The sequence below is a fragment of the Heliangelus exortis genome, chromosome 17 (assembly GCF_036169615.1).
Source record: "Heliangelus exortis chromosome 17, bHelExo1.hap1, whole genome shotgun sequence".
Taxonomy (NCBI): domain Eukaryota; kingdom Metazoa; phylum Chordata; class Aves; order Apodiformes; family Trochilidae; genus Heliangelus; species Heliangelus exortis.
In genome coordinates, this window is record NC_092438.1 from 12,927,673 (window position 1) to 12,946,811 (window position 19,139).

Sequence of the window (19,139 nt, forward strand, 5' to 3'; positions counted from 1 at the left end):
TGAATTACTGCATTGAACAAAACACCTCCGAATCCAAACTCTCCTGGCACCTGTTGGCTCTTGGCAATTTCTTCCAGCCCAGTGTCCTCTGGGTCCTGAGTGCTTCCAATATGCTCCAGTTTATGTTACATGATCTCCTTTCCTAGCTTCATATCCTAGAGGGATGACTCTGAGTCCTGTAGCTGCAAAATGACAGCCAGGGCAGCAGCTCTGGCTCTCCCCCACACCAGTTGCCTGAGAGGTGATTCTTCAAGCTTCACACTAATACACAGCAAACAGAAACTGGTTTGGATTCTCCCTGTCAGTGTATAAACCCATTAGCAAAGTAAACTCACAGCTTGTGTGCTAAATGCTGCTGCCCATGGGATCGTGCAGAAACACACCCAGCTGTTTTGGTTGGCAGGAAAATATTTATCTTCTACTTGGTAAGTTCAAAGTGGCTGCATGGCCATTATGTCTTTAGGGCTTGGTTGGCTGTGGTTTTTGGGGCTTTTGGTTTTCTTGTGCCTTTTGTTTTTTGTTTGTGGGTGGATTTTTCTTTTTTTTATACTGGTCAGGCTTCCTTAGTGATGCCATCATGGAGATCTGCTGTTTACTATTCAGAGAAAAGTACAGAAACAGAAAAACTACAGACTGATTCCTGTATGATGTCACGATGAACTTGAGAGGGATCTTTAAGCATGTAAAAGCTCAGCTAGTGGAGAAAAATCACATTGTGTAGAAAATAAAGGAACTCAATTGTTATTCACCTGATGCAGACAAACTACTACAGTGAATTACATGAACGTGACAAGGGTAAGGCTTCATCCTTGTGCAAACAGCTTAAACACTTCAAACTTTCATGATCAAATAGTTTAAAAACCATAACAAAGATTCCTCAAGGTCATATTATATGAGCTGTTAAAGGAAGAAAATGTACACCTCTGTTCAGATGGATGAGAAATGAGGAGGAGACATGATACCAGGTTTTGAGCTTAAGATGTTAACATCATCATCACTTTGAAAGGAGATTGTGAGAAGATAAGAGCCCTCATCATTTTTCAGTAAGAAGTGGATTCATTTGGACAAGCTTTTGAGCATCTCTAATGGCACTCAAACTTCTCTCCAGATTCACACGTTTTCAGATTATGGCTGCCTAGGAAAAAGTAATTATTTCTTCTTGCAGTCCCTCCTCCTACACAGTCCAACTGCTGAAGGGAACCACAAGGTCTGCAGATTTATTCACCAGACAATAATCCATGTGCTTTGTAATCACTAGAACAGATGAGTGCTTCTCACTAGCTGCAGTCACACACAATAAAATACACATGGAACAACTGGTAGTGGGAACAAGCAGGTGCAGAAATTTGGGGTGCAGAAAAGCACTGAAGTCAGGGGAAGTGAAGCTTCATTAGAAGGAGGTGCAGAGCACCTGCAGAGTAGCAGAAAAAGCTTTTGGGGTTTGAGGAAAAAACCAACAACTTTTGCTGGAAAGAAGAAAAAGACCTGTCAGTGAGAAGTCCACTGGACCCCAGTACCCAGGCAGCAAACATTGACCCAGTGTTGTCTCTCCCTGGACTACAGCCAATAATTTGCCTCATTTTGGTGAAAGAAACAATTCAGGGAGCAGCAGCTGCCTATTACAATACAGGCCCAAGTGGGTGACACAGCAAACCCACTAAAAGCAGGACTAAAAGCTGCACAAAGCTAACTCAGGAAACTACCAACGTGCCTGACCTCCTGTCTGAGAAGAAACAACATCCCATTCAAACTATTTTGCTAGAGAATCCTCCTCTCCTTCTCAGGGAGGAGAAACTTGGTGGTGGAAGAGTTCAGGACACAAGTAACACAATGCACTGGCCTTTACACATTGCCATGGAAGTGACAGCTTTTCCCAGAGAACTGCTAGCTGGTTGGACACATCTGCTGTGGAAAGAGACAGATACACTGAAACAGGAAAGCAAAGCAGCAGACATCTCAGGTGAATAACACCTTATAACACCTTACAAAGTAAAGCACAGAAATCAAGTGTTGCCATCACTCACTTACTGCTCAACAAATCACCCCAAAATCCAAAAGGCTGGCTCACAAAGTAATGCCTGTGTGGAAGGACAACCTGTCTTTGCCAGAAGCTGCTGGGAGAATTTGTACAAATTGGCAATAATTTGGAGTCAAACACTGTGCTTAGCAGTTTAAAAAACACCAGGCTGGCTGAGATGTAACAATTGATGCTGGTTCTGAATTTTCTTACTGCTCTTAATCCCTGCTCAAGAGCTTATTATTTGTTTTCTGCATCTACACATTCAGTAGAAGTGAAAAGGGCATTTTGGTCAGTACTAAACTATTAGAAACTGGTGATACAACATAATTGGAGGTATCTCCTTGTTGCTATGCTGCTGAACTGCAGCTTACTTTGGAGCTCATCCATTCCAGCACCAGATTGCACTGATCAGACAAAACTTGAGATGCAACTCCTATTTTAAGGCAATAAGACTATGTTGCAGCTGGAGAAGGAGCTTAAAGAAAAGAGGAGCTATCCTGCACAGCCCCTTTGAATGAATGTAAATCCAGTCCACACGAGGCCTCCACCATTTGCTCCTAGAGCATTCTTGCTCATCAAATGGAGCCTTCACAGTGGCAATACAAAACTATCAAAGGGACTTGTATGATCCCCTCAAGACACACAAAGCAGGCCAGATGTGCAGATGTTGCCAGCAGTTTTCCAGAACCCTGAATGAATAAGCAGCTCTCCCAGCCACTTCCAGAAGCTGGGCTAAGTAACATTCACCAGCTGTTTTCTCCTCACTTGAGGAGAAGCATCCCAGATGATCATTTCAAGAGAAATGTTAGTCCTTTGTGTTCAGCCTTACTATTGCTCACTCTCAACCTGCTTCATACTAGGAGGAGGTGGTGGCAGGGCACAGGGACTGAACACATCATTACAGCTGTAAAAAACCAGTCCAGGTGACACAGAGATCATTATTTTCAGATTTCTGCTGCCAAATGCTTCTCAGCAGCAAGGTGATGGGATATTTATAGTGTATCTTGACAGCATGCTTTCAAGCCATCAAGTCACACTGAAGCATCATGTCTTGACTCATAACCAGTTAACCCAGTAGCTTCTTACAGTCACAGCTAACTTACCTTTAAACCATGAGTAAAAGAGACAAGAGAAATTGCCTTCTCTAAATGACCTGGCACAGACTATGACTGCAGACAGATCACCTGCACCCAAGTGTTATTTGGCTGCACTCATGTTCTATATGCAATCAGCCCTGGGAGAGCAGATTCTCTTTTGTAGGTGAGGATCCACTTCTTAACTACAGCTCAGATTACTATCAGGATATTTCATGTCATACATCACACGGATTGAACAGCAAAGAATAACTCTTCACAAATTTTCCCCCTTGCACATTGATTCTCAGTCTCTAGGGTACTACACACTAGAAATACCATTTCAGACAGTATCTGAAAAAAAAACAAAAAACTGTGTCATTATCTACGTCATGGCAGCTCCAAAGGAGCTTCTGAGCACTGGGCATGCAGGCTACACACTGCAAAGCTCTACAGAGTGTCATCTGCAGCTCTCCAAGGACAGAGTGGGTACTGGGTCCTCTTCTCAGGCACTCCTGCAGATGCTGCACAGAAAGCTCCTCTCCAAAGCCCTCTGATCAGCTGCACCACTGCTGCAGCTTCAGGGGGATTGCAGCTGCCAGGCACAGCTCTGCTCTCCCTGCAGCAAGAGCCCTTCTTGGTCCAGAGTTCACACCTGAAAGTGGAGGCTGTGGACCAGCAAACCTTTCAGTTAAGATTCGACTTTATTTAGTGATGATACTAAAATAATAATAACAACTTAGAGCTCCAGATGGGGATATTCCAGTCTGTAATCACAGTTAAGTATGCAGGAAACCCACAAGTGTATCCTGGGCTGTAGGCACTGTAAAATCCTGCATGGTAGTTGACCTAGACAACCAATCCACACGTTTTATGTCATGAGACAGCAGCAGCCTTACCCAAATCTAGAGGGGCTGTGAACACACATATTGAACTTGTCACTCTAAACAAACCCACAGAACTAAAATGATCCTTGCTAGACATCAGTTAGCTGGTACATCATCCTGTTTTCACACACCACTGTATCTGTTACCACACACACACACACACCATTTGATCCATTACCAATGTGTACTGTGAGCTGTTTGGGCCACACTGTGGTGCCTGCCCAGCAAAAAAGGGCTCAGAGGTTCTGTTGCAAAAACATCACCCCCATCAGTCAGTGCAATATTGAATCCTTTAAGACATTGCAGCATTAGAGAGGAGAGCATCCATAATATACCAGGATTTGAGCAGTCTCCTGATCCATTCAATGTGCTAAACACAAACAGGATGAAGTCACTAACTAAAGCTCTTTCAAAATCTAACATCTTTAACACAATGCATGTTGATGCTAGACAGGCACAAATAATAATTTTGAAAAGGTGCACAGAAAGCAATTCTAGCTGCCAGGACCTCAGCCTCAGTATTCAGTTTCTCCTCCTGCAGCTAAACCTGACAGCTTAAATAGCAAGGAGCTGATGCCACTAAGATTGCATATACAAGCCTCCCAACAGTGCTGGCACAAAAGCTTGTCAGGACAACTGTGAAATAAATGATGCATTTTGATTTTAGTCATGCTGGATGTTTGACTTGCAGGTAAACATGGGCCAGACCCTCAGCTGCTGTAAATGAGCAAAATTTCAGTGAGTGCAGAGCAGTTTGTCAGTGTTCAAATGGCCAGTGTGGGCAAGGCTGAGCTCGTGGATTATTTGGGGGCAAGCTGGGGACTCCTGCCAAACCCAGTAACTATCAGCATGAGCACTTCAGCAATGCCAGGCATGAGAGAAAGACATCTCACACAGGGGAGGGCAGAGGATCACTTCTGAGAGGCTACAACTCATTTGTACAGGATGGCAGAAATTACTTCACATGGCAGAAAGTACTCCTTCTCCCTTGTCATTACTGACCCCAAATAAACCTGGAACATTTGTAGCCTGTACTAAATTTGCCACCCAGCTTGTTAGGACTCCTGACATTCAAACCATACTGAGGAGTAACAGAGGTATACCCCACCCTGGTTCCATTAATTTCCTATCTGACCTGAATAAAACCAAATCTCCAGATTAACTAAAAGAACACTGAATTGCAACTAAAACAATAAAAAAAAAATGCACAGAGCTGCTTGGAAAAAGTACTGGTGCCAGGCCAGGGCTTCAGATGACCAAGTTTTCAGCTGCACACAGTCAGGGGCATCATGAGCAGCCACCTAACAGATTTATTAAACAGATTTATTAGCACCTCAGAGCTGTTCAAGGTGAGCCATGCCCTTATGTTACCCGTGCACCCACAGAACAACCATCCCCACCCCAAGCATGTTGCAGACAGAAGCCCCCTAGACTGGAGGCTCCACTCAGGCTGTGCAGTGAGGAACATCTGTGCATTTTTAAGAGGCTGAGCTCTCCACTGCTCAAATATGTGTCAGCACATGCCACGGGCAGCACCAAGAAAGGAGGTCAAGCAGAAAGCAGCACTGACTCGCATCGTGCACACATGGGGCAGTTTCGTGGCAAGCACAGAGTGCAACTGGTACAGAAAATGAGAGCTGATGTGCTGCAAGGTTCCAAATGTCTCATCTGGCTGAGTCTTTTCAAAATCATGATGTGTTTTCACGTAAATTACTCCAAGGCTGCAAACATAAAGCTGATATTCTGTATGCAGTAAGCTGAAGTGTCAAGTTACATATATGTAAATTTTCCCATTATTTATAAAGCTTTTTTTTAGCTGTTAACTAAACCCAGACATTACCTACATGTCTGTGGTTTGCAAAGCTTTTATTTCCCAGTAAAGACAGGAGACAGTAAAGTGATAAAAGATTTGATTTTGTTCAAGGTATAAAACCTGCAAGCAGAACATTCCCCTTCTCAGGATCTGCATCCTTTAACACTCCCCTAGCACCAGGTTGTGCAGAAAAATCCCTCACTCACAGCAGGAACCACAAATGGGTATTATCAGAAATGCAAGCAGAAGGTGAAGTGCACAAAAACGTGGCAAGAGGACCAAACAACTGACAGAAGTTCTCATTTACCCCACTGCAGCAGCAAATCAAACTAAACACCAGGTATTGAAGACCATGCAGGAGTCCCTGAGGGACTATTTCAATTCTGTAGCATTAGGAACCATCCTAAACAAAATGAGTGTATAGCATAAAGCCTGTGAAAATGGCAGATGTCAGCTGCAAGTGTGTGAGGGGCTGGGTACACTACTAAAATTAATGGGAACAAAACTCCCCACTACTTTCCAAAGCTAAAATAATCTCTCCTAACCAAATACCTCAATGGCAGCAGATATTAAAAATGCAACCTCTCAGCTCCATTTCCCAAACAGCAATGAGCCTTAGACTTTTGCTCACCTAAATCCCATTCCCATCATCATACATCAGAGAGTGCTTTACATCAGCCAGAGTAAGGTATCACTCAGCAGCTATGTGGCAGAGATCTCTCACTTTCTGGATTTTTCCCTCTTTATAACATCATAGCAAAAATACCCCAACTTTTAGCTTTAAAACTACATCACAGAGAAAACAAAGAGTGTTTAGACTTGGGGATTTTCTTGGCTGTAAAATAAAATCACAACACACGCAATCCCAACCCACAAGATCAGGCCCAGAGAGGCAGGGACAAACTGTTTGAGGGAACATTTAAAAGGAGATATTTAATGATCCTTTAATGTGAGTGCAGTTTAGGAAAAAAGCAGGTAAAAATTACTACTGTGAAACTGGACAGGTGAAGAAAGTTTGTCCTTTAAATTTTTTCAGAAGGGAGGAAGGACCTCTTCTAGCAAGAAAAAGAAACCATTCAGAACTCCTGAATGACCAGAAGCCTTGGCTAAACTGATTGGTTTTTATCTCCTCAGAACATAGTCCTGCTTCCAAGGATGTGCAAGACAGGTTAAATCTACTGCCTGCAAATGCCAGAACACAAGCTGCTGAAGTATTAGTAAGCAGCAGAGTTCAAATCCACAGATAATTATCCAGAGACACCCAATAACAAAGGTATTAACAGTAAAAGCACTGACTCATCTGTCAGGCACAGCCCTGTGCTGTCTAGAGGATGAGCTGCATGCACATGCACTCTGTGCAAGTGCAAGGAAGATAAATTGTGTTCCTGACAGTGGGGATCAACAAAAGGCACGGGAAGCACTGTGTTTCAGTGAGGTCAGAAGGCAATGAATTGTGAGCCTCATTTGGCTATGGAAACCCTATTTCTCAGAGCCTCATATCTGAACAAAGCACATGCACTGTTTTCTACAGTGGTACCTAAATATCAGAGGCCCTGTGAGAAAAATGCTTTTCCTATCAGACACTATTTACCTCATGCCAGAGCCTGAGCAGACCACAGGGAGCATGATTTCCCCCATTATACATTTGTGCTTGAATGCTTGTCTGTATCAGGCTGCAGGATGCACAGAAACACATCAAAAAAAACACAGAGGTGTCTTGAGGTCACTCACATGACTTCTGCTTTCCTACCATTAACCACAGCAGGAGACCTCAGCACACCACAGGTTCACACCAAATATTTGAGGGGAAAAGATGAAAGCAGCTGAACATCAGGTTCCCAGTGCTGAGGCTGCTGCTGTCAGCTTTATACTGAGGCAGATGAACAGCAATGCCACGTGCTGAGCAGCAAAACAGCTTCACTGTACACCCACTCTCCCTGCAAAACTTCCAGCAACTGACAGCTAGCACCTGACAGCTCTGAAATCTGCACTGCCTCCACACCACTGAAAACTCCATCTGAACACATCAAATGCCCTAACAAAGCCTGCAGCTAGCTCAGCCTCCATGGACTGCCACTGGATTGGAATGTTCCTTTGTAATGCCAGTCTTTGGAATAAAGCAGATCCTGCTGTGAAAACATGATTTTCACAAGACATCAGATGGGACTAAGGGGTCTATATTTAGCTCTCTGCTCCACTACACAGTCCTTTGGGTGACCCTGGACAACTCCCTTGATCTTAAAAAGACCACTAATTCTGCTGAAGTGATGGGAATGTGAATTTACTAAAGATCTAAAGAATGACATTTACAATCCCAGCCTTGAAATCCCAGGGAATTTTAAAGTTCTGCCATGCTGAAAACCTGAAAGCAAATAAATCTAAACCACTTGAAAAATAAACCCATCCAACCCTGGCCTTGTTCTGCTAACAAGCTTACAAAGGATTTGTCTAGAGGCAGCACTCCTATATTAGCAGTCAATCTATTGACAGGCAGCTGGTCTTCAGTTTATCCTGCTAATACAGAGAGCAGGAGTGTGGAGAGGTATGCACAGAGCAAACAGGATCTTTATAACAACCACTGGTGTCTTATCCTAATACAGAATGCACTGAGGGAGCAAAAAACACAATCAGAAAAGTTTCACTACCACAAACATCAGCCCCAGGATGCTACTGGCTTAGCTGGTAACAGACATGGCAAATCTGGGTAGGACTGGAAAGAGAAAAAAAGGGGGAAACTGGGGATAGAGGTGCAAACTTGAAAAAAAAAAAAAAGAAAAAATTTCCTTTTGATAGTTAGATGGCAAAGTGAATGGCACCAGCTCTCAGCCAAGGAATGGCTGCTACCTTTGGGTCAATTATTCACATTTAAGACCAAGCAAATAATCTCTTCCCCAGTTTTAACTACTGACATAGAAGGCTGGAGACTAGTTTGGACAGAAAAAAATCTCACAGCATTTATGTCCCAGGAATCTAGAAGAGGAAACAGTGTCAAAAGGAAAGCAATGTATTACAGCAGCCTCTCTCTCCCATTCATGGGAATGATTTCAGGCACCCAAAATGTCTTCAGCTTTCCTGCTTCATTTTTGATCCCTAATAGACCAAAAAAAAACACCCACCAACCAAACAACAAAAAAACCCTGGTGTCCTTGCTCAGCAGATAAGAAAGAATAAAGAAAGCAGCAGACTAAAAGTCTTAAGTCTCCAGGATGCCCAGAGTAGACTGAAATAGCCAAGAGATTCCAAAACAAAGCCTTGCAAGAGCCTATAAGCAAGCATCTCAGAGAAATGCTCAAGTGCTCATTGCAACCCTTGAAATGCAAGAAGCAAACCTTTCAGAAGGGTATTTAACTGGAACCTTGAAGAGCAGTGATCAAGTTCACAAATTTCTTTACACTCTACCTAAGGAAACTGCCCTGGTCACATTTGCTTCTGCAACACCAGCAATTGGACTTCAATTACAGCTCTCACAAGCCCCTTGAGGAAATGACAAAATTTTTTCAGAGAGCAATCTCCCCACATTTCAATCACTGACTCAACAAGGAAGAACAATACAAAATAAATTTTTCCAAAGATTTCTAGCTTTCAATTAAATTGAAAAGCTGGGCATGATGCAGAATGAAGTTCCAGATACATACACACCCTACAACACTTATTGGGATCAGATCTAGAGAGATTCTACACTGAATGGCATTTGGTGAGAAGGCAAACACTGTGCTCAGCCACAAACTGACCCTGCCTACCTGATTGTCATTTTTTTCCCTCCCTGTGGAAGAGAAATTACAGAAAGCTGGGTTTTGTTGGCTTTTTTTCCCCTCTAGTGACTAAACTGCCTCCCTTAAAATAACATGATGTTGATTTTTCATGGAATATTGAAGAAATGGGAGCTAAACCTCTTTTCCTGCAATCACCCCTAAGGCTGCCACAAAGACATGCTGGCTAAAACCCCAGTCCCCCACCTCCTGTTGGCCTAAAGCTGCAGCCCCTAGTAGCTGGAAAAGTGAAAGTGCTGAGGATTACTCACTGCCATGACGAGCTCAAAAGGGTATTTGTAGACTCGGACTGGGGACTGGTATTTCTGCACCATTTTTACCACACACCTGTAACAGAAAGAAATTGGAACATTTAAATCCCCCACACCAAAATACATTCTAGCAATTTTCACCAACTGACCTTGCTAGAGGCCTCAACTCTTCCTCACAAAGAGAGGAGGAAATGTAGGCAGAACATCTTTGCCCAGGTCTCTGCCCAGTTTGTGGCAGCATCCTTTGCTGCTTTCCAACACCACTGCAGTAAATTCAACTTAAGAATGCCAACAAAACTCATGATAATTAAAGCACAAAACAGAGATGTAGAGCCAGAATCAATTGTACTCTGAAGAAGCCTGTCTTAGCAGCTTTGCAAAGCTTGAAAGGCAATTCTTACCCACCCACCCCCCTTTTTCTGCATTACATGTCACCATTATGCAAAATCCCCCTTGTTGAAAGCTTCCACAGCCTCCCATATCTTGGTGTTTTAGATGCTTTTGTGCACAAAGTAGCATTCAGCTGTGTATTAACCCACTAAAAAGAAAGGAAAAGGAAACAGCATGCTTAAAGAACATGCCTGCTGCTAAGCTAGCAATCACATCCCACTGCCTGGATGCCCACTGCTTCCAGCTGAACTCAGGAAATAAGGGAAAGGCAAGGGAAATAATTCAGTTCTCAGCATCTCATTCCTCCTAGCCACCTCTCACTGTTCTCATCAGGATTCCTCCCTCAGATTCTCTTGCTGGGGTTTGAACCCTCAAAATGTGCGTCAATAACCAGCATCTCAAGGAGCTATAGGAACGATTAAAACAGGTGATTAGGCTGCTTTCTGCAAGTTCCTTTGGGTTCTTTTCCATGGCTCCTGTTAATACCCTCTCCAAAGAAGAGGAACAGAAAAGGCTGGCTGGTTTGACACACTGTGCTCATTCCACCCCACTCAAATTCCAGTGCTGAGCAGACAGCCCTCAGCCACACGACAAGCGTAGCGCTGTACACGACAGTCAGAGCATGGAGACAACTTATCCTGGACATTTTAAGCCCAAAAACAGAGGTGAAGTGATTTAGAAAGTAAACAGCAAGAAATTCTCCCTTAGAAAGACTGCTGCAAAATGCTGTTACACAGTAAAATCTAAGCAAGGGAGAGGGGAAAAGGACTTCAAAAACTTTGAGTACCTGAGAACAGGAATGCTCACTGAAGGGTCTCGGTTACTCTGCAGAATCACATTACCCAAGGAGCAATGTTCAGGACTTGCTGGAGTCTTCAGGACTCTCTAGGAGAGCTCCTACTACTAAAAGCCAGTCCACAGAAAACAAGCAGAGGCAGAGAGAAGGCATCAGCAGAGCATCCAGCTCCAACTGAGTGGAGCAGGGGCAAGCAAACACGCAGGAAGCCCGGGCTGCTATCAGGTATCAGATACCCGAACCAAGAAGCACGGGGCACCTTGTAGCCCGAGGCTGTAATCTGATGATGCAACCCTGGTGCCCAGGCTGTGCAGGAACCTTACCGGGAAGTGCAAATATAGCAAGAGAAACCTCCACCTCAAACATATTTAGCTGTGATCTCGCTCCCTGTCCTGACCTCGCTCCCTGTCCTGCCGAACCAGGAATTCCTGCAGCTCTGTAGGAAGAGGTCAGTGACCTCCAGAGAAGGAAGTCTGAGGACAGACCGTGCAGTCCAGAAACACGAGCACAGAAACAAAGTCACCAGCAGCAAAACACGGGGATGGAGCAAGCTGCAGTTCAACACCTTTAAGCTTGAACAGATCTGTTGCTACTGAGCAGCTCCAATACCCGGTTTTCTGCCCTGAGCTTCTTTAGCTTAGGGAAGTTTGAGAAAAAAAGAGCCAGTGACTATTAAATCCACGAGAAGTTGTGGCAGAGAGACTGCTGACAGGCATGCCTGCCCTAGAAACCTTTCATACCTTGAGAAAAGTGCAGTGGCAGACCTTCTACACCCCCTCCTCAAAACAGAGCTGTGAGACCATCATTCTGCTTCTTGAAGCAAGAGAGACTCCAGCTATAACTCCTGAAAAAAAAAACCAAACCAAAACAAACAAATCAGAAAAGGAAGTGAAAGGAGCTACTCTGTGCACACAGATACAGATGGAGGATTATCACTGATAAAGAGGCAAGATTTTCAGGTGTTACTGCTGGGCAGCTGGCCCATATTAGCTAAAGACATAAATCCCTCACACAGCTTTAGAACCAAGATGACAGACAAGTTTTTTTAAGTCATCTCATGTGTTCCACTCAGATTACAATCACCCACGTTGTAAAGAAACCCATAAAGGAACTATGGAGCTACAGGACACTTCAACATCCATCATGCCACTCCAGTCTCTATAGGCTGGCCAGGCTACCAGCTTTGCTTCGTGTTTGCTATCTGATACCTGAGAGCAGCCCAGGCTTCCTGCGTGTTTGCTTGCCCCTGCTCCTCTCAGTTGGAGCTGGATGCTCTGCTGATGCCTTCTCTCTGCCTCTGCTTGTTTTCTGTGGACTGGCTTTTAGTACTAGTAGCTCTCCTAGAGAGTCCTGAAGACTCCAGCTAAAAGCACATATTAGGAACCACAGCTCAGCTGAAGAGCAGTGAGTCACTAAACTGCAGATTGATCACTTAGAAACCCCAACCCCCAGCTAGAGGCAGACCTGGGGTAAGTAACACCAGCAAGGAGCACGATTTCACCTGGCCGAGCCCAGCGTAGTTGGGGAAGATTCAGAGAGGCTGGAGCTGTCAGTGCACTGAAACAACTTATCTCGTTAATAATCCCTTTAACCACCCCAATTAGATCTGGGAAGTGCTTCAGTTATTGAACACCTGAATACAGAGAACAGCAGCATGTTTCACAGAGCATCCCGTGACAGGCTGGCAGCAGTGCCAGCAGCACGGGGACTCAGCAGCCTGCAGCTCCCTGCAGAGTCCAGCTGGCCTGCAGACCCCCTTTTGCTACAACCCATGCAGCAACTCACAGCTGAACCAACCCCTAGAAGGCAGAGAGTAAATTACAAGCTTGAGATACACCAGCTGGCACTGTACCAGGGGAAGGAGGGAACAGAAGGAGGCATGGAATAGAAGGACAGGGACACGGAGCACGCATTTCCCTGCTGTAATTTTGGGAGCATTTCAGAGAAATGGCAAATTCTTAACAAGAAACAGTGTACACACAACATTCAAAGCTACCACTACGTATTATTAGTCAAGGTTGAAGGCTGTGATGTCTCCCAGGAGGAATACACATCACTGAACACCCAGCAAAAAGAAGGGAGGCAGAGATACTAACTGTATGTTTTGACTTTATTTAGAAACATCCACTACATGCCTGAGGGATTTTCCATATGCTTAACTTTATTCTACTATTTGTAGTAGAGGCTTACTTGACAGAACACAGCCAGATGGTTGGAAATCAGAAATCTGAGTTTAGACATTAAATATACATAAAGGCCTAAATCAAAGCCTTCAGACCCCTGCTTTTCATCCAGCCCAGTATCAGCTCCCTCAGCTCTTTCCACATTAGAGCTGCCTGTTGGGTGGTGAACCTCAACAGCAAGTGACTTCATTAACTTCTCCCACCTGTGGTGGCTTCTTGTCAGCTGGAAGAGAACCACTGCACAATATTTTTTGTTTTTGACAAAGAACTGCTGAAAATAGCAGAACTCTACACTTCCAACTTCAAATTCAACTAGAACATGTGAGAATGCCAGCTGTGGCACCCAGCTATATTGGTATTTCCCGTTTGAAAAAGGGGACTCAGCAGGGCTGCAGTCTTTCCTCCCCCCCCCTCTAGAGTAAGGTAGAGAGAAAGGTGGGTGACATTTCCTTTGCCTGAAGTGCCTTTCACTTTAGTAGATGTTGACACAGTTGCTGATGCTTTAAAGATATAATGAGAATGGTACCAAGCTGCAGGATATTTATTAGAGTTCTGTCACATAAGAACTTGAGAATTTTCATACCTTTATGTGAGGAAGCCTCAAAGTGGAGTGCTGCCAGCACAAACCTTTACTATCATCTAAAAGCTGACAACTTCTCAGGCACAAATTCTTCATAACCCCTGAGCAACACCTATGGGGCAGGGGTGAAGCAGAATGCATGGCTGTAAGCCAGAACACTGCTGTGCAGCTTGGCCACCACGCTGTGAGCCTTGAAGAGATGCCCAGAGTCTTGTTGCAGATTATAATCACAAAGCACCAAAAACATTCAAACAACAACATTCACATTCTTTGTAACACAGTAAGGAACACCCTCTTTTGGTAAGAGGGGAAGAAGAAAAAGGAACAGGGTACAGCTCTCAAGATCTTGTAAAGCTAGTGGTTTCTTTTCTTCCATGTATGTATCAAAATAAGCTTCATGCCTAATACTTCCACACTTTCATAATTTAATTTTCCTCCAAAGCAGCACCACTGACCTTTTACACAAAGTCCTTGCCAAGTATTTGCCAACCTGCAGCAACAGATAAACTGTCTTGAAGAAAAGCTGCTCCCACCTAACCTTCCTACTCCACAGAAGTCATCCTATGCAGTTTTATCCATCACCTGAACCACAGTTCAGTACTCAAGTTCAGTTAAATTGAAACAGGTTTCAGCAGGAGTAAAACAGGAGCAGGTGCAGTCAGCAGGTCCCTCAACAGCGCAGCAAAGCACCAAAACGTTTCAGCTTGCTCTGAGTAAAGTTTGCTGCCAGATTTTTCTCTGAGCAAAGGCTCAGAGACCCTCATTAACCCAACCAGACAAGCAGTGCCATCAGCACACCCTCCTTCTCGCTGTCCACAAGCTGATTTTGCTGCTTGGAGAAGCTGAGCCAAGTGACCCAGAGACCAGCACACGCTTGGTTTAACCCTGCCCTCAAGCAGTGGGGTTTTAAACAGAAGCTGATCCAAATACATCAATACGCTTAGTAGCAACCTACCAGGGTCAACCTTGGAGTTGACAAACACTTCAGGGACAGATCTGGGGGGTGCAATTTGCTGGTCGTTTTTTTGTTTGGTTTTGTTTCTTCTAAACTTTCAGACCCAGCGAGAGCTCAGCCCAGGGAGCGCTCTCAGGGCTGAGGGGGCAGCAGAACGGATGCTGCCCACAGCAGGGACCGGGTGTCCCGCTGCTGCAAACCACCGCCAGCCTGGGGCCAGCCCAGACCCAGCTCCTTCCAAACTTCCTCTAAGTAGGGCAGGAACCAGCAAACTTTAAAACAGTTACGGTTTTTTTTTCCTTATCTTTCCCCCCCCTTTTTTTTTTTAAAGCAAACCTGAAGAGCGCCACAGCCAGCCTGAGCTCGCCGCTCGGGTTTCACTCGCTCCCTTCCTAATCCCCGCTGGATTACGAATAAAATTTCCCTCTTCGCTCCCCCCCCCAGCAGCACGGTGAGTCTGGCACCCACCCCACACCACCTCACCGATCCCCCCGTATGAAGGACACGGGCACACGGTGAGGCCCGGCGGCCGCCCCTCAGCCTCCCTCAGCCGGGAAAACGCCTCACGCCCCCTCCCTCACACAGCAGCCCCCAGGGACCCCCCTCAGAAAAGGATAGCGGGGGAGGGACGGATCATAGAACCATAGAATTGGCTGGGTTGGAAGGGACCTCAGAGCTCATCAAGTCCAACCCTTGATCCACTCCCGCTGCAGTTCCCAGCCCATGGCACTGAGTGCCACATCCAGGCTCTTTTTAAACATCTCCAGGGATGGAGAATCCACCACTTCCCTGGGCAGCCCATTCCAGTGTCTGATCACCCTCTCGGTAAAGAAAGGGGGGACGGAGGGACGAAGGGAAACCCCAGATCGGCTGCCTGCCTCCTGCCCTCCCCACCCCGCCTCTCCTCACCTCGGGCACGGCGGAGCCCGGCCGGGCCCATCCCGAGCATCTGCGCTCCTTGCGCTCCGCTGCGCCGCCGGCTCCACGCGCCGCTTCAACCGCCGCGCGCCGGCCCCGCCCCGCCGCTCGGCCCCGCCCCCTCCCCGCGCGGCGCCGCAGAGCGCTGTCCATTGTGCTGCGGGGAGAGGGGGGGGGAACCGGCCCCGCCCCGCCCCCCCGCACGTGCACCGCCTGCCGCCATCTCGCAGCGCGGGGCTGAGGCGGGGTCGGTGGCGTCAGCGCGGCCAAGGGAAGGGGAAGGGGTGGACGGGCGCTGCCGGGGGTTTTACCACAGCGTTGAACGCCGCGTTTATCTCAGTGTTTACCTCAGGGTTTCCCGCTGGATGTGGAGGGGGTTGAGTTACAAGCGTTCATAGAATCATAGACTCATAGAATTGGCTGGGTTGGAAGGGACCTCAGAGATCATCAAGTCCAACCCCTGATCCACTACCACTGCAGTTACCAGACCATGGCACTGAGTGCCACATCCAGGCTCTTTTGAAATATCTCCAGGGATGGAGAATCCACTACTTCCCTGGGCAGCCCATTCCAATGCTTGATCGTTCCCTGCCGTAAATAGGCGTGAGTGTGGAAATGAGTCCGCCCCGGCTCGCAGGCCCCGCTTGCATCCAGTGAAGTGGCATGGAGACCACTGAAATGAGTTCTCACCTCTCTGCTTCTTTTTCTTCTCTTTTCTTCTTTTTAGTCTTTGGAAAGCTTCGTGTTCCTCCATGAACCTTGAGGAACCAAGCGCCATCACACTTGGAGATCGTGGTGAGAGTGGACCCTGCCCGTCAAACCATGAGGCGGGTTGTTGCTGTCACCGTCTGGTGAGGGTCCCTGAGGAAAAGACCACCAGGCTGCAGCCACTTTGGGGTGGGCAAGAGAGCTGCTGAGCAGGCACGAGGTCCTGGGACAGGAGGAGCAAGTAGCTCCAAGGAATAGAGGAGAGGGGATGTGGGAATGTTCTGCATCTTCAAAGCCTCTTCTCTCAAGATCTGCCTAGGGCCCAGCTGCCACTTTGCGTGATGTTGCTGAAAAATACCTTCCGTGCTCCAACCTACTGCTGCTTTTTCTGTCTCCTTATCATTTCTAGCTGTGGAGCATCCCCCTTATCTAGACAGACATTTCAGGAAGCTGTGGTCTTATTTCTGATCAGCAGTATTTCCTGAAACGTTCTGCTGGCTCAGACTAAGGAGACCAGCCTGACACTGCTCTGTAAACAGCAAAGCCACAGGGCCCTCAAAACTCCAACAAGATCAGGGCTGCAGCCTGCAGAAGCAGAGCAGTCAGCTTTTCCTAGAGGCTGTTTGTTGGAGAACAGTTGGGCATTGAAAGCCACAAAGTTATCCAAGTTGCAACAGCAACATTCACTTCATAAAGAAATGCTGTCTTTACCCATTCAACACGGAATTTTTTTTTTCCAGAGAAATGGTGGTTTTCTCCCATTCCTTGATCACTATTTAAATGGAAAGACAAACAAATAAACAAACAAAAAAACCCAAACACAAACCCCACTGTTTCCATCCTCTTGGTCCAAAATTTGTACTAGCCCATTACTACTTTGTGACCTAATAGCAGCAGTTTTCCTTTTGTTTTAGTCATAAAATCTGGCCAGCATTTTGGTGAGTAACATCACATCCTTTCTTCTTTTATGGCAGCCTTGGCCATAAGTCCTGGTTTCCAACATAGATTTTCTGCTGCCAAAAGGTCACCTTGGCATTTTCCTGTGTCAGCAGGCAACCTCTTCTCTTGACCCAGAGCCAGTTCTCCCCTGGCATCCCAAGGGCCATGAAGTCTCTTGCTCTCCTTCCACCTGCAAGGCCTGGGCATTCAGCCCTCAGGATGTCTCAGGGGAGCTGCTCGGAAAGAAAGTCTCAGCCCAGCCCAGGAACTCCTGCCAGTCTCTGCAGTTAGAACCTCTGCCAGGAAGGATGTCTGGTTTGGAGATACCATCCAGCCTCCACTTCCCCCATTATCAAGGGCTTTTCACTGCAAACTCTCTCTTCCTCTCAATTTTCGTGCCTCATCCGTGGGCAGAAATTTAGAAAACTCAACAGGAATTCAGCTGAGCTGGTGCATCATGTACAGAAAGAAAAACCAGCTTGCAGGGGTTGTTCATGGCATTGTTAGTCCTGTTTCCCTTGTTATGAAAGCAGCTGGCCTCTGAAGAAGCTGCAAAGGAGGTTTGCAGCAGTGCTGTAGTCAGTGAGGCCAGAAAATTCTTGGATTTGCTGGGGCAGACTCCTGCTCAGGGGAACGTCCCTGGTGTAGGGGGGTGCAGCCATCCCAGCCCTTTCTGCATTGTCACACTGAGGTACATCCCAGCCCTCTTCCACACGTGTTCAACAACCCTTAGGAAATCAGCATTGTTTAAACATTAAAGAGCCTCTTTAAAAATTCAGCAGCCAAGCTCACCTGGTTTTTTTAGAGCCATATTTCAAGTTCTCTGGAAGTGTATTTCCACTCTCTAGAACTGGGCTTCAGGCCAGCTGGTGTCACTGAGTGGAACTGAGAGAAAGAGGAGGCTCTGCAGCCTCCAGCTGTAGGAACAGAGAAGCCAGTCCACCCCACAGCAGCTCTCAGGGCTGGCCTCCACCTCAGCTACCTTTCCATCTCTGTGGAGCAATCTTCAGCCAATCTCTCTTTCAGGAAAGCTCAGCAAAAGCTGGATCTGTTTTTCTGAGAGCCCAAAAAAAATGAAAATATTGAGGCTTTCTTCACTGACAGCACAGACCAGTAGTGCATCATCCCACTTGCCAGATCCTTTTTGTGCCAGAAGGTTGCACCCTGTATCTTACTGATACTGTCAGTCCTGTTTATTTTCTGGTGCAAAACTGAGGTGAGGTGTGCTGCCCAAGGTCACCCAGTGAGAAGGCAGAGATCAGTGGCAGAGGGGAAACTGGAGACCTAATGAGCTCTTAAGTCCAGCACATTTACAGCAGATTCTGTTACCTTACCCTCCAGACTGCAGATAAACACTGTGCTAATGGCTCTCTGCTACATTCACCTCTCAAGATAATGCCTAGGTGGCTACCTGCCCAGCCTTCCCTTCTTCTGCAGCTGCCCAAGTACCTGGATAGTTGTATCTTGGTTTATCTGGTAGGGAAAGAGATCTCCAAACCTCTGACTCACCAACAGTTAAGTGATGCTCTTCTGCTTTGCCTAAGAAAAATATAAAACCAAACCATCAGGCCAGTGATATTTAATCCCCAAAACTTCCAGCTCAGCAGCTGAGCATCCACATGGTCTTTAAATGCATCTGTCTGAGTTTATACATGTGCAATGTGTTGGACACAGTCTATTATGTCCATTTACAGGGTCTGTTTGCATTTTCTCTGGTGGCTGATAAAAGTCCAATTTTCCATCTTATCCATTCAGCAAGACCTTATACCATGCATGAATCATTTTTATCAGAAATACTTTTCCTTCTCCCCATTTCTGTTCTGTCATACCAGGACCCTATTTGACAGATTCAGCTC

The 19,139-nt window shown here is 46.1% G+C and overlaps 1 protein-coding gene across 4 annotated transcripts in view; it reads right to left on the reverse strand.

Annotated features, from left to right (window-relative positions):
- SEC14L5 (SEC14 like lipid binding 5) overlaps positions 1–15,743 on the reverse strand; it is a 41,032-nt gene extending 25,289 nt beyond the window's left edge. Inside the window, exons 1-3 of one of the 4 annotated variants that reach the window (XM_071761355.1) lie at positions 15,628–15,743; positions 11,741–11,844; positions 9,815–9,890 (exon numbers count right to left, since the gene is read on the reverse strand). In XM_071761355.1, the coding sequence (XP_071617456.1) occupies positions 9,815–9,877 (63 nt within the window). In that variant the 5' untranslated portion in view covers positions 9,878–9,890; positions 11,741–11,844; positions 15,628–15,743. Of the gene's footprint in view, positions 1–7,384; positions 7,467–9,814; positions 9,891–10,991; positions 11,271–11,740; positions 11,845–15,627 lie in introns of those variants that run through there. The other 3 variants (XM_071761359.1, XM_071761356.1, XM_071761357.1) reach the window with 3 other exon arrangements.
- Positions 15,744–19,139: the final 3,396 nt, after the last annotated feature.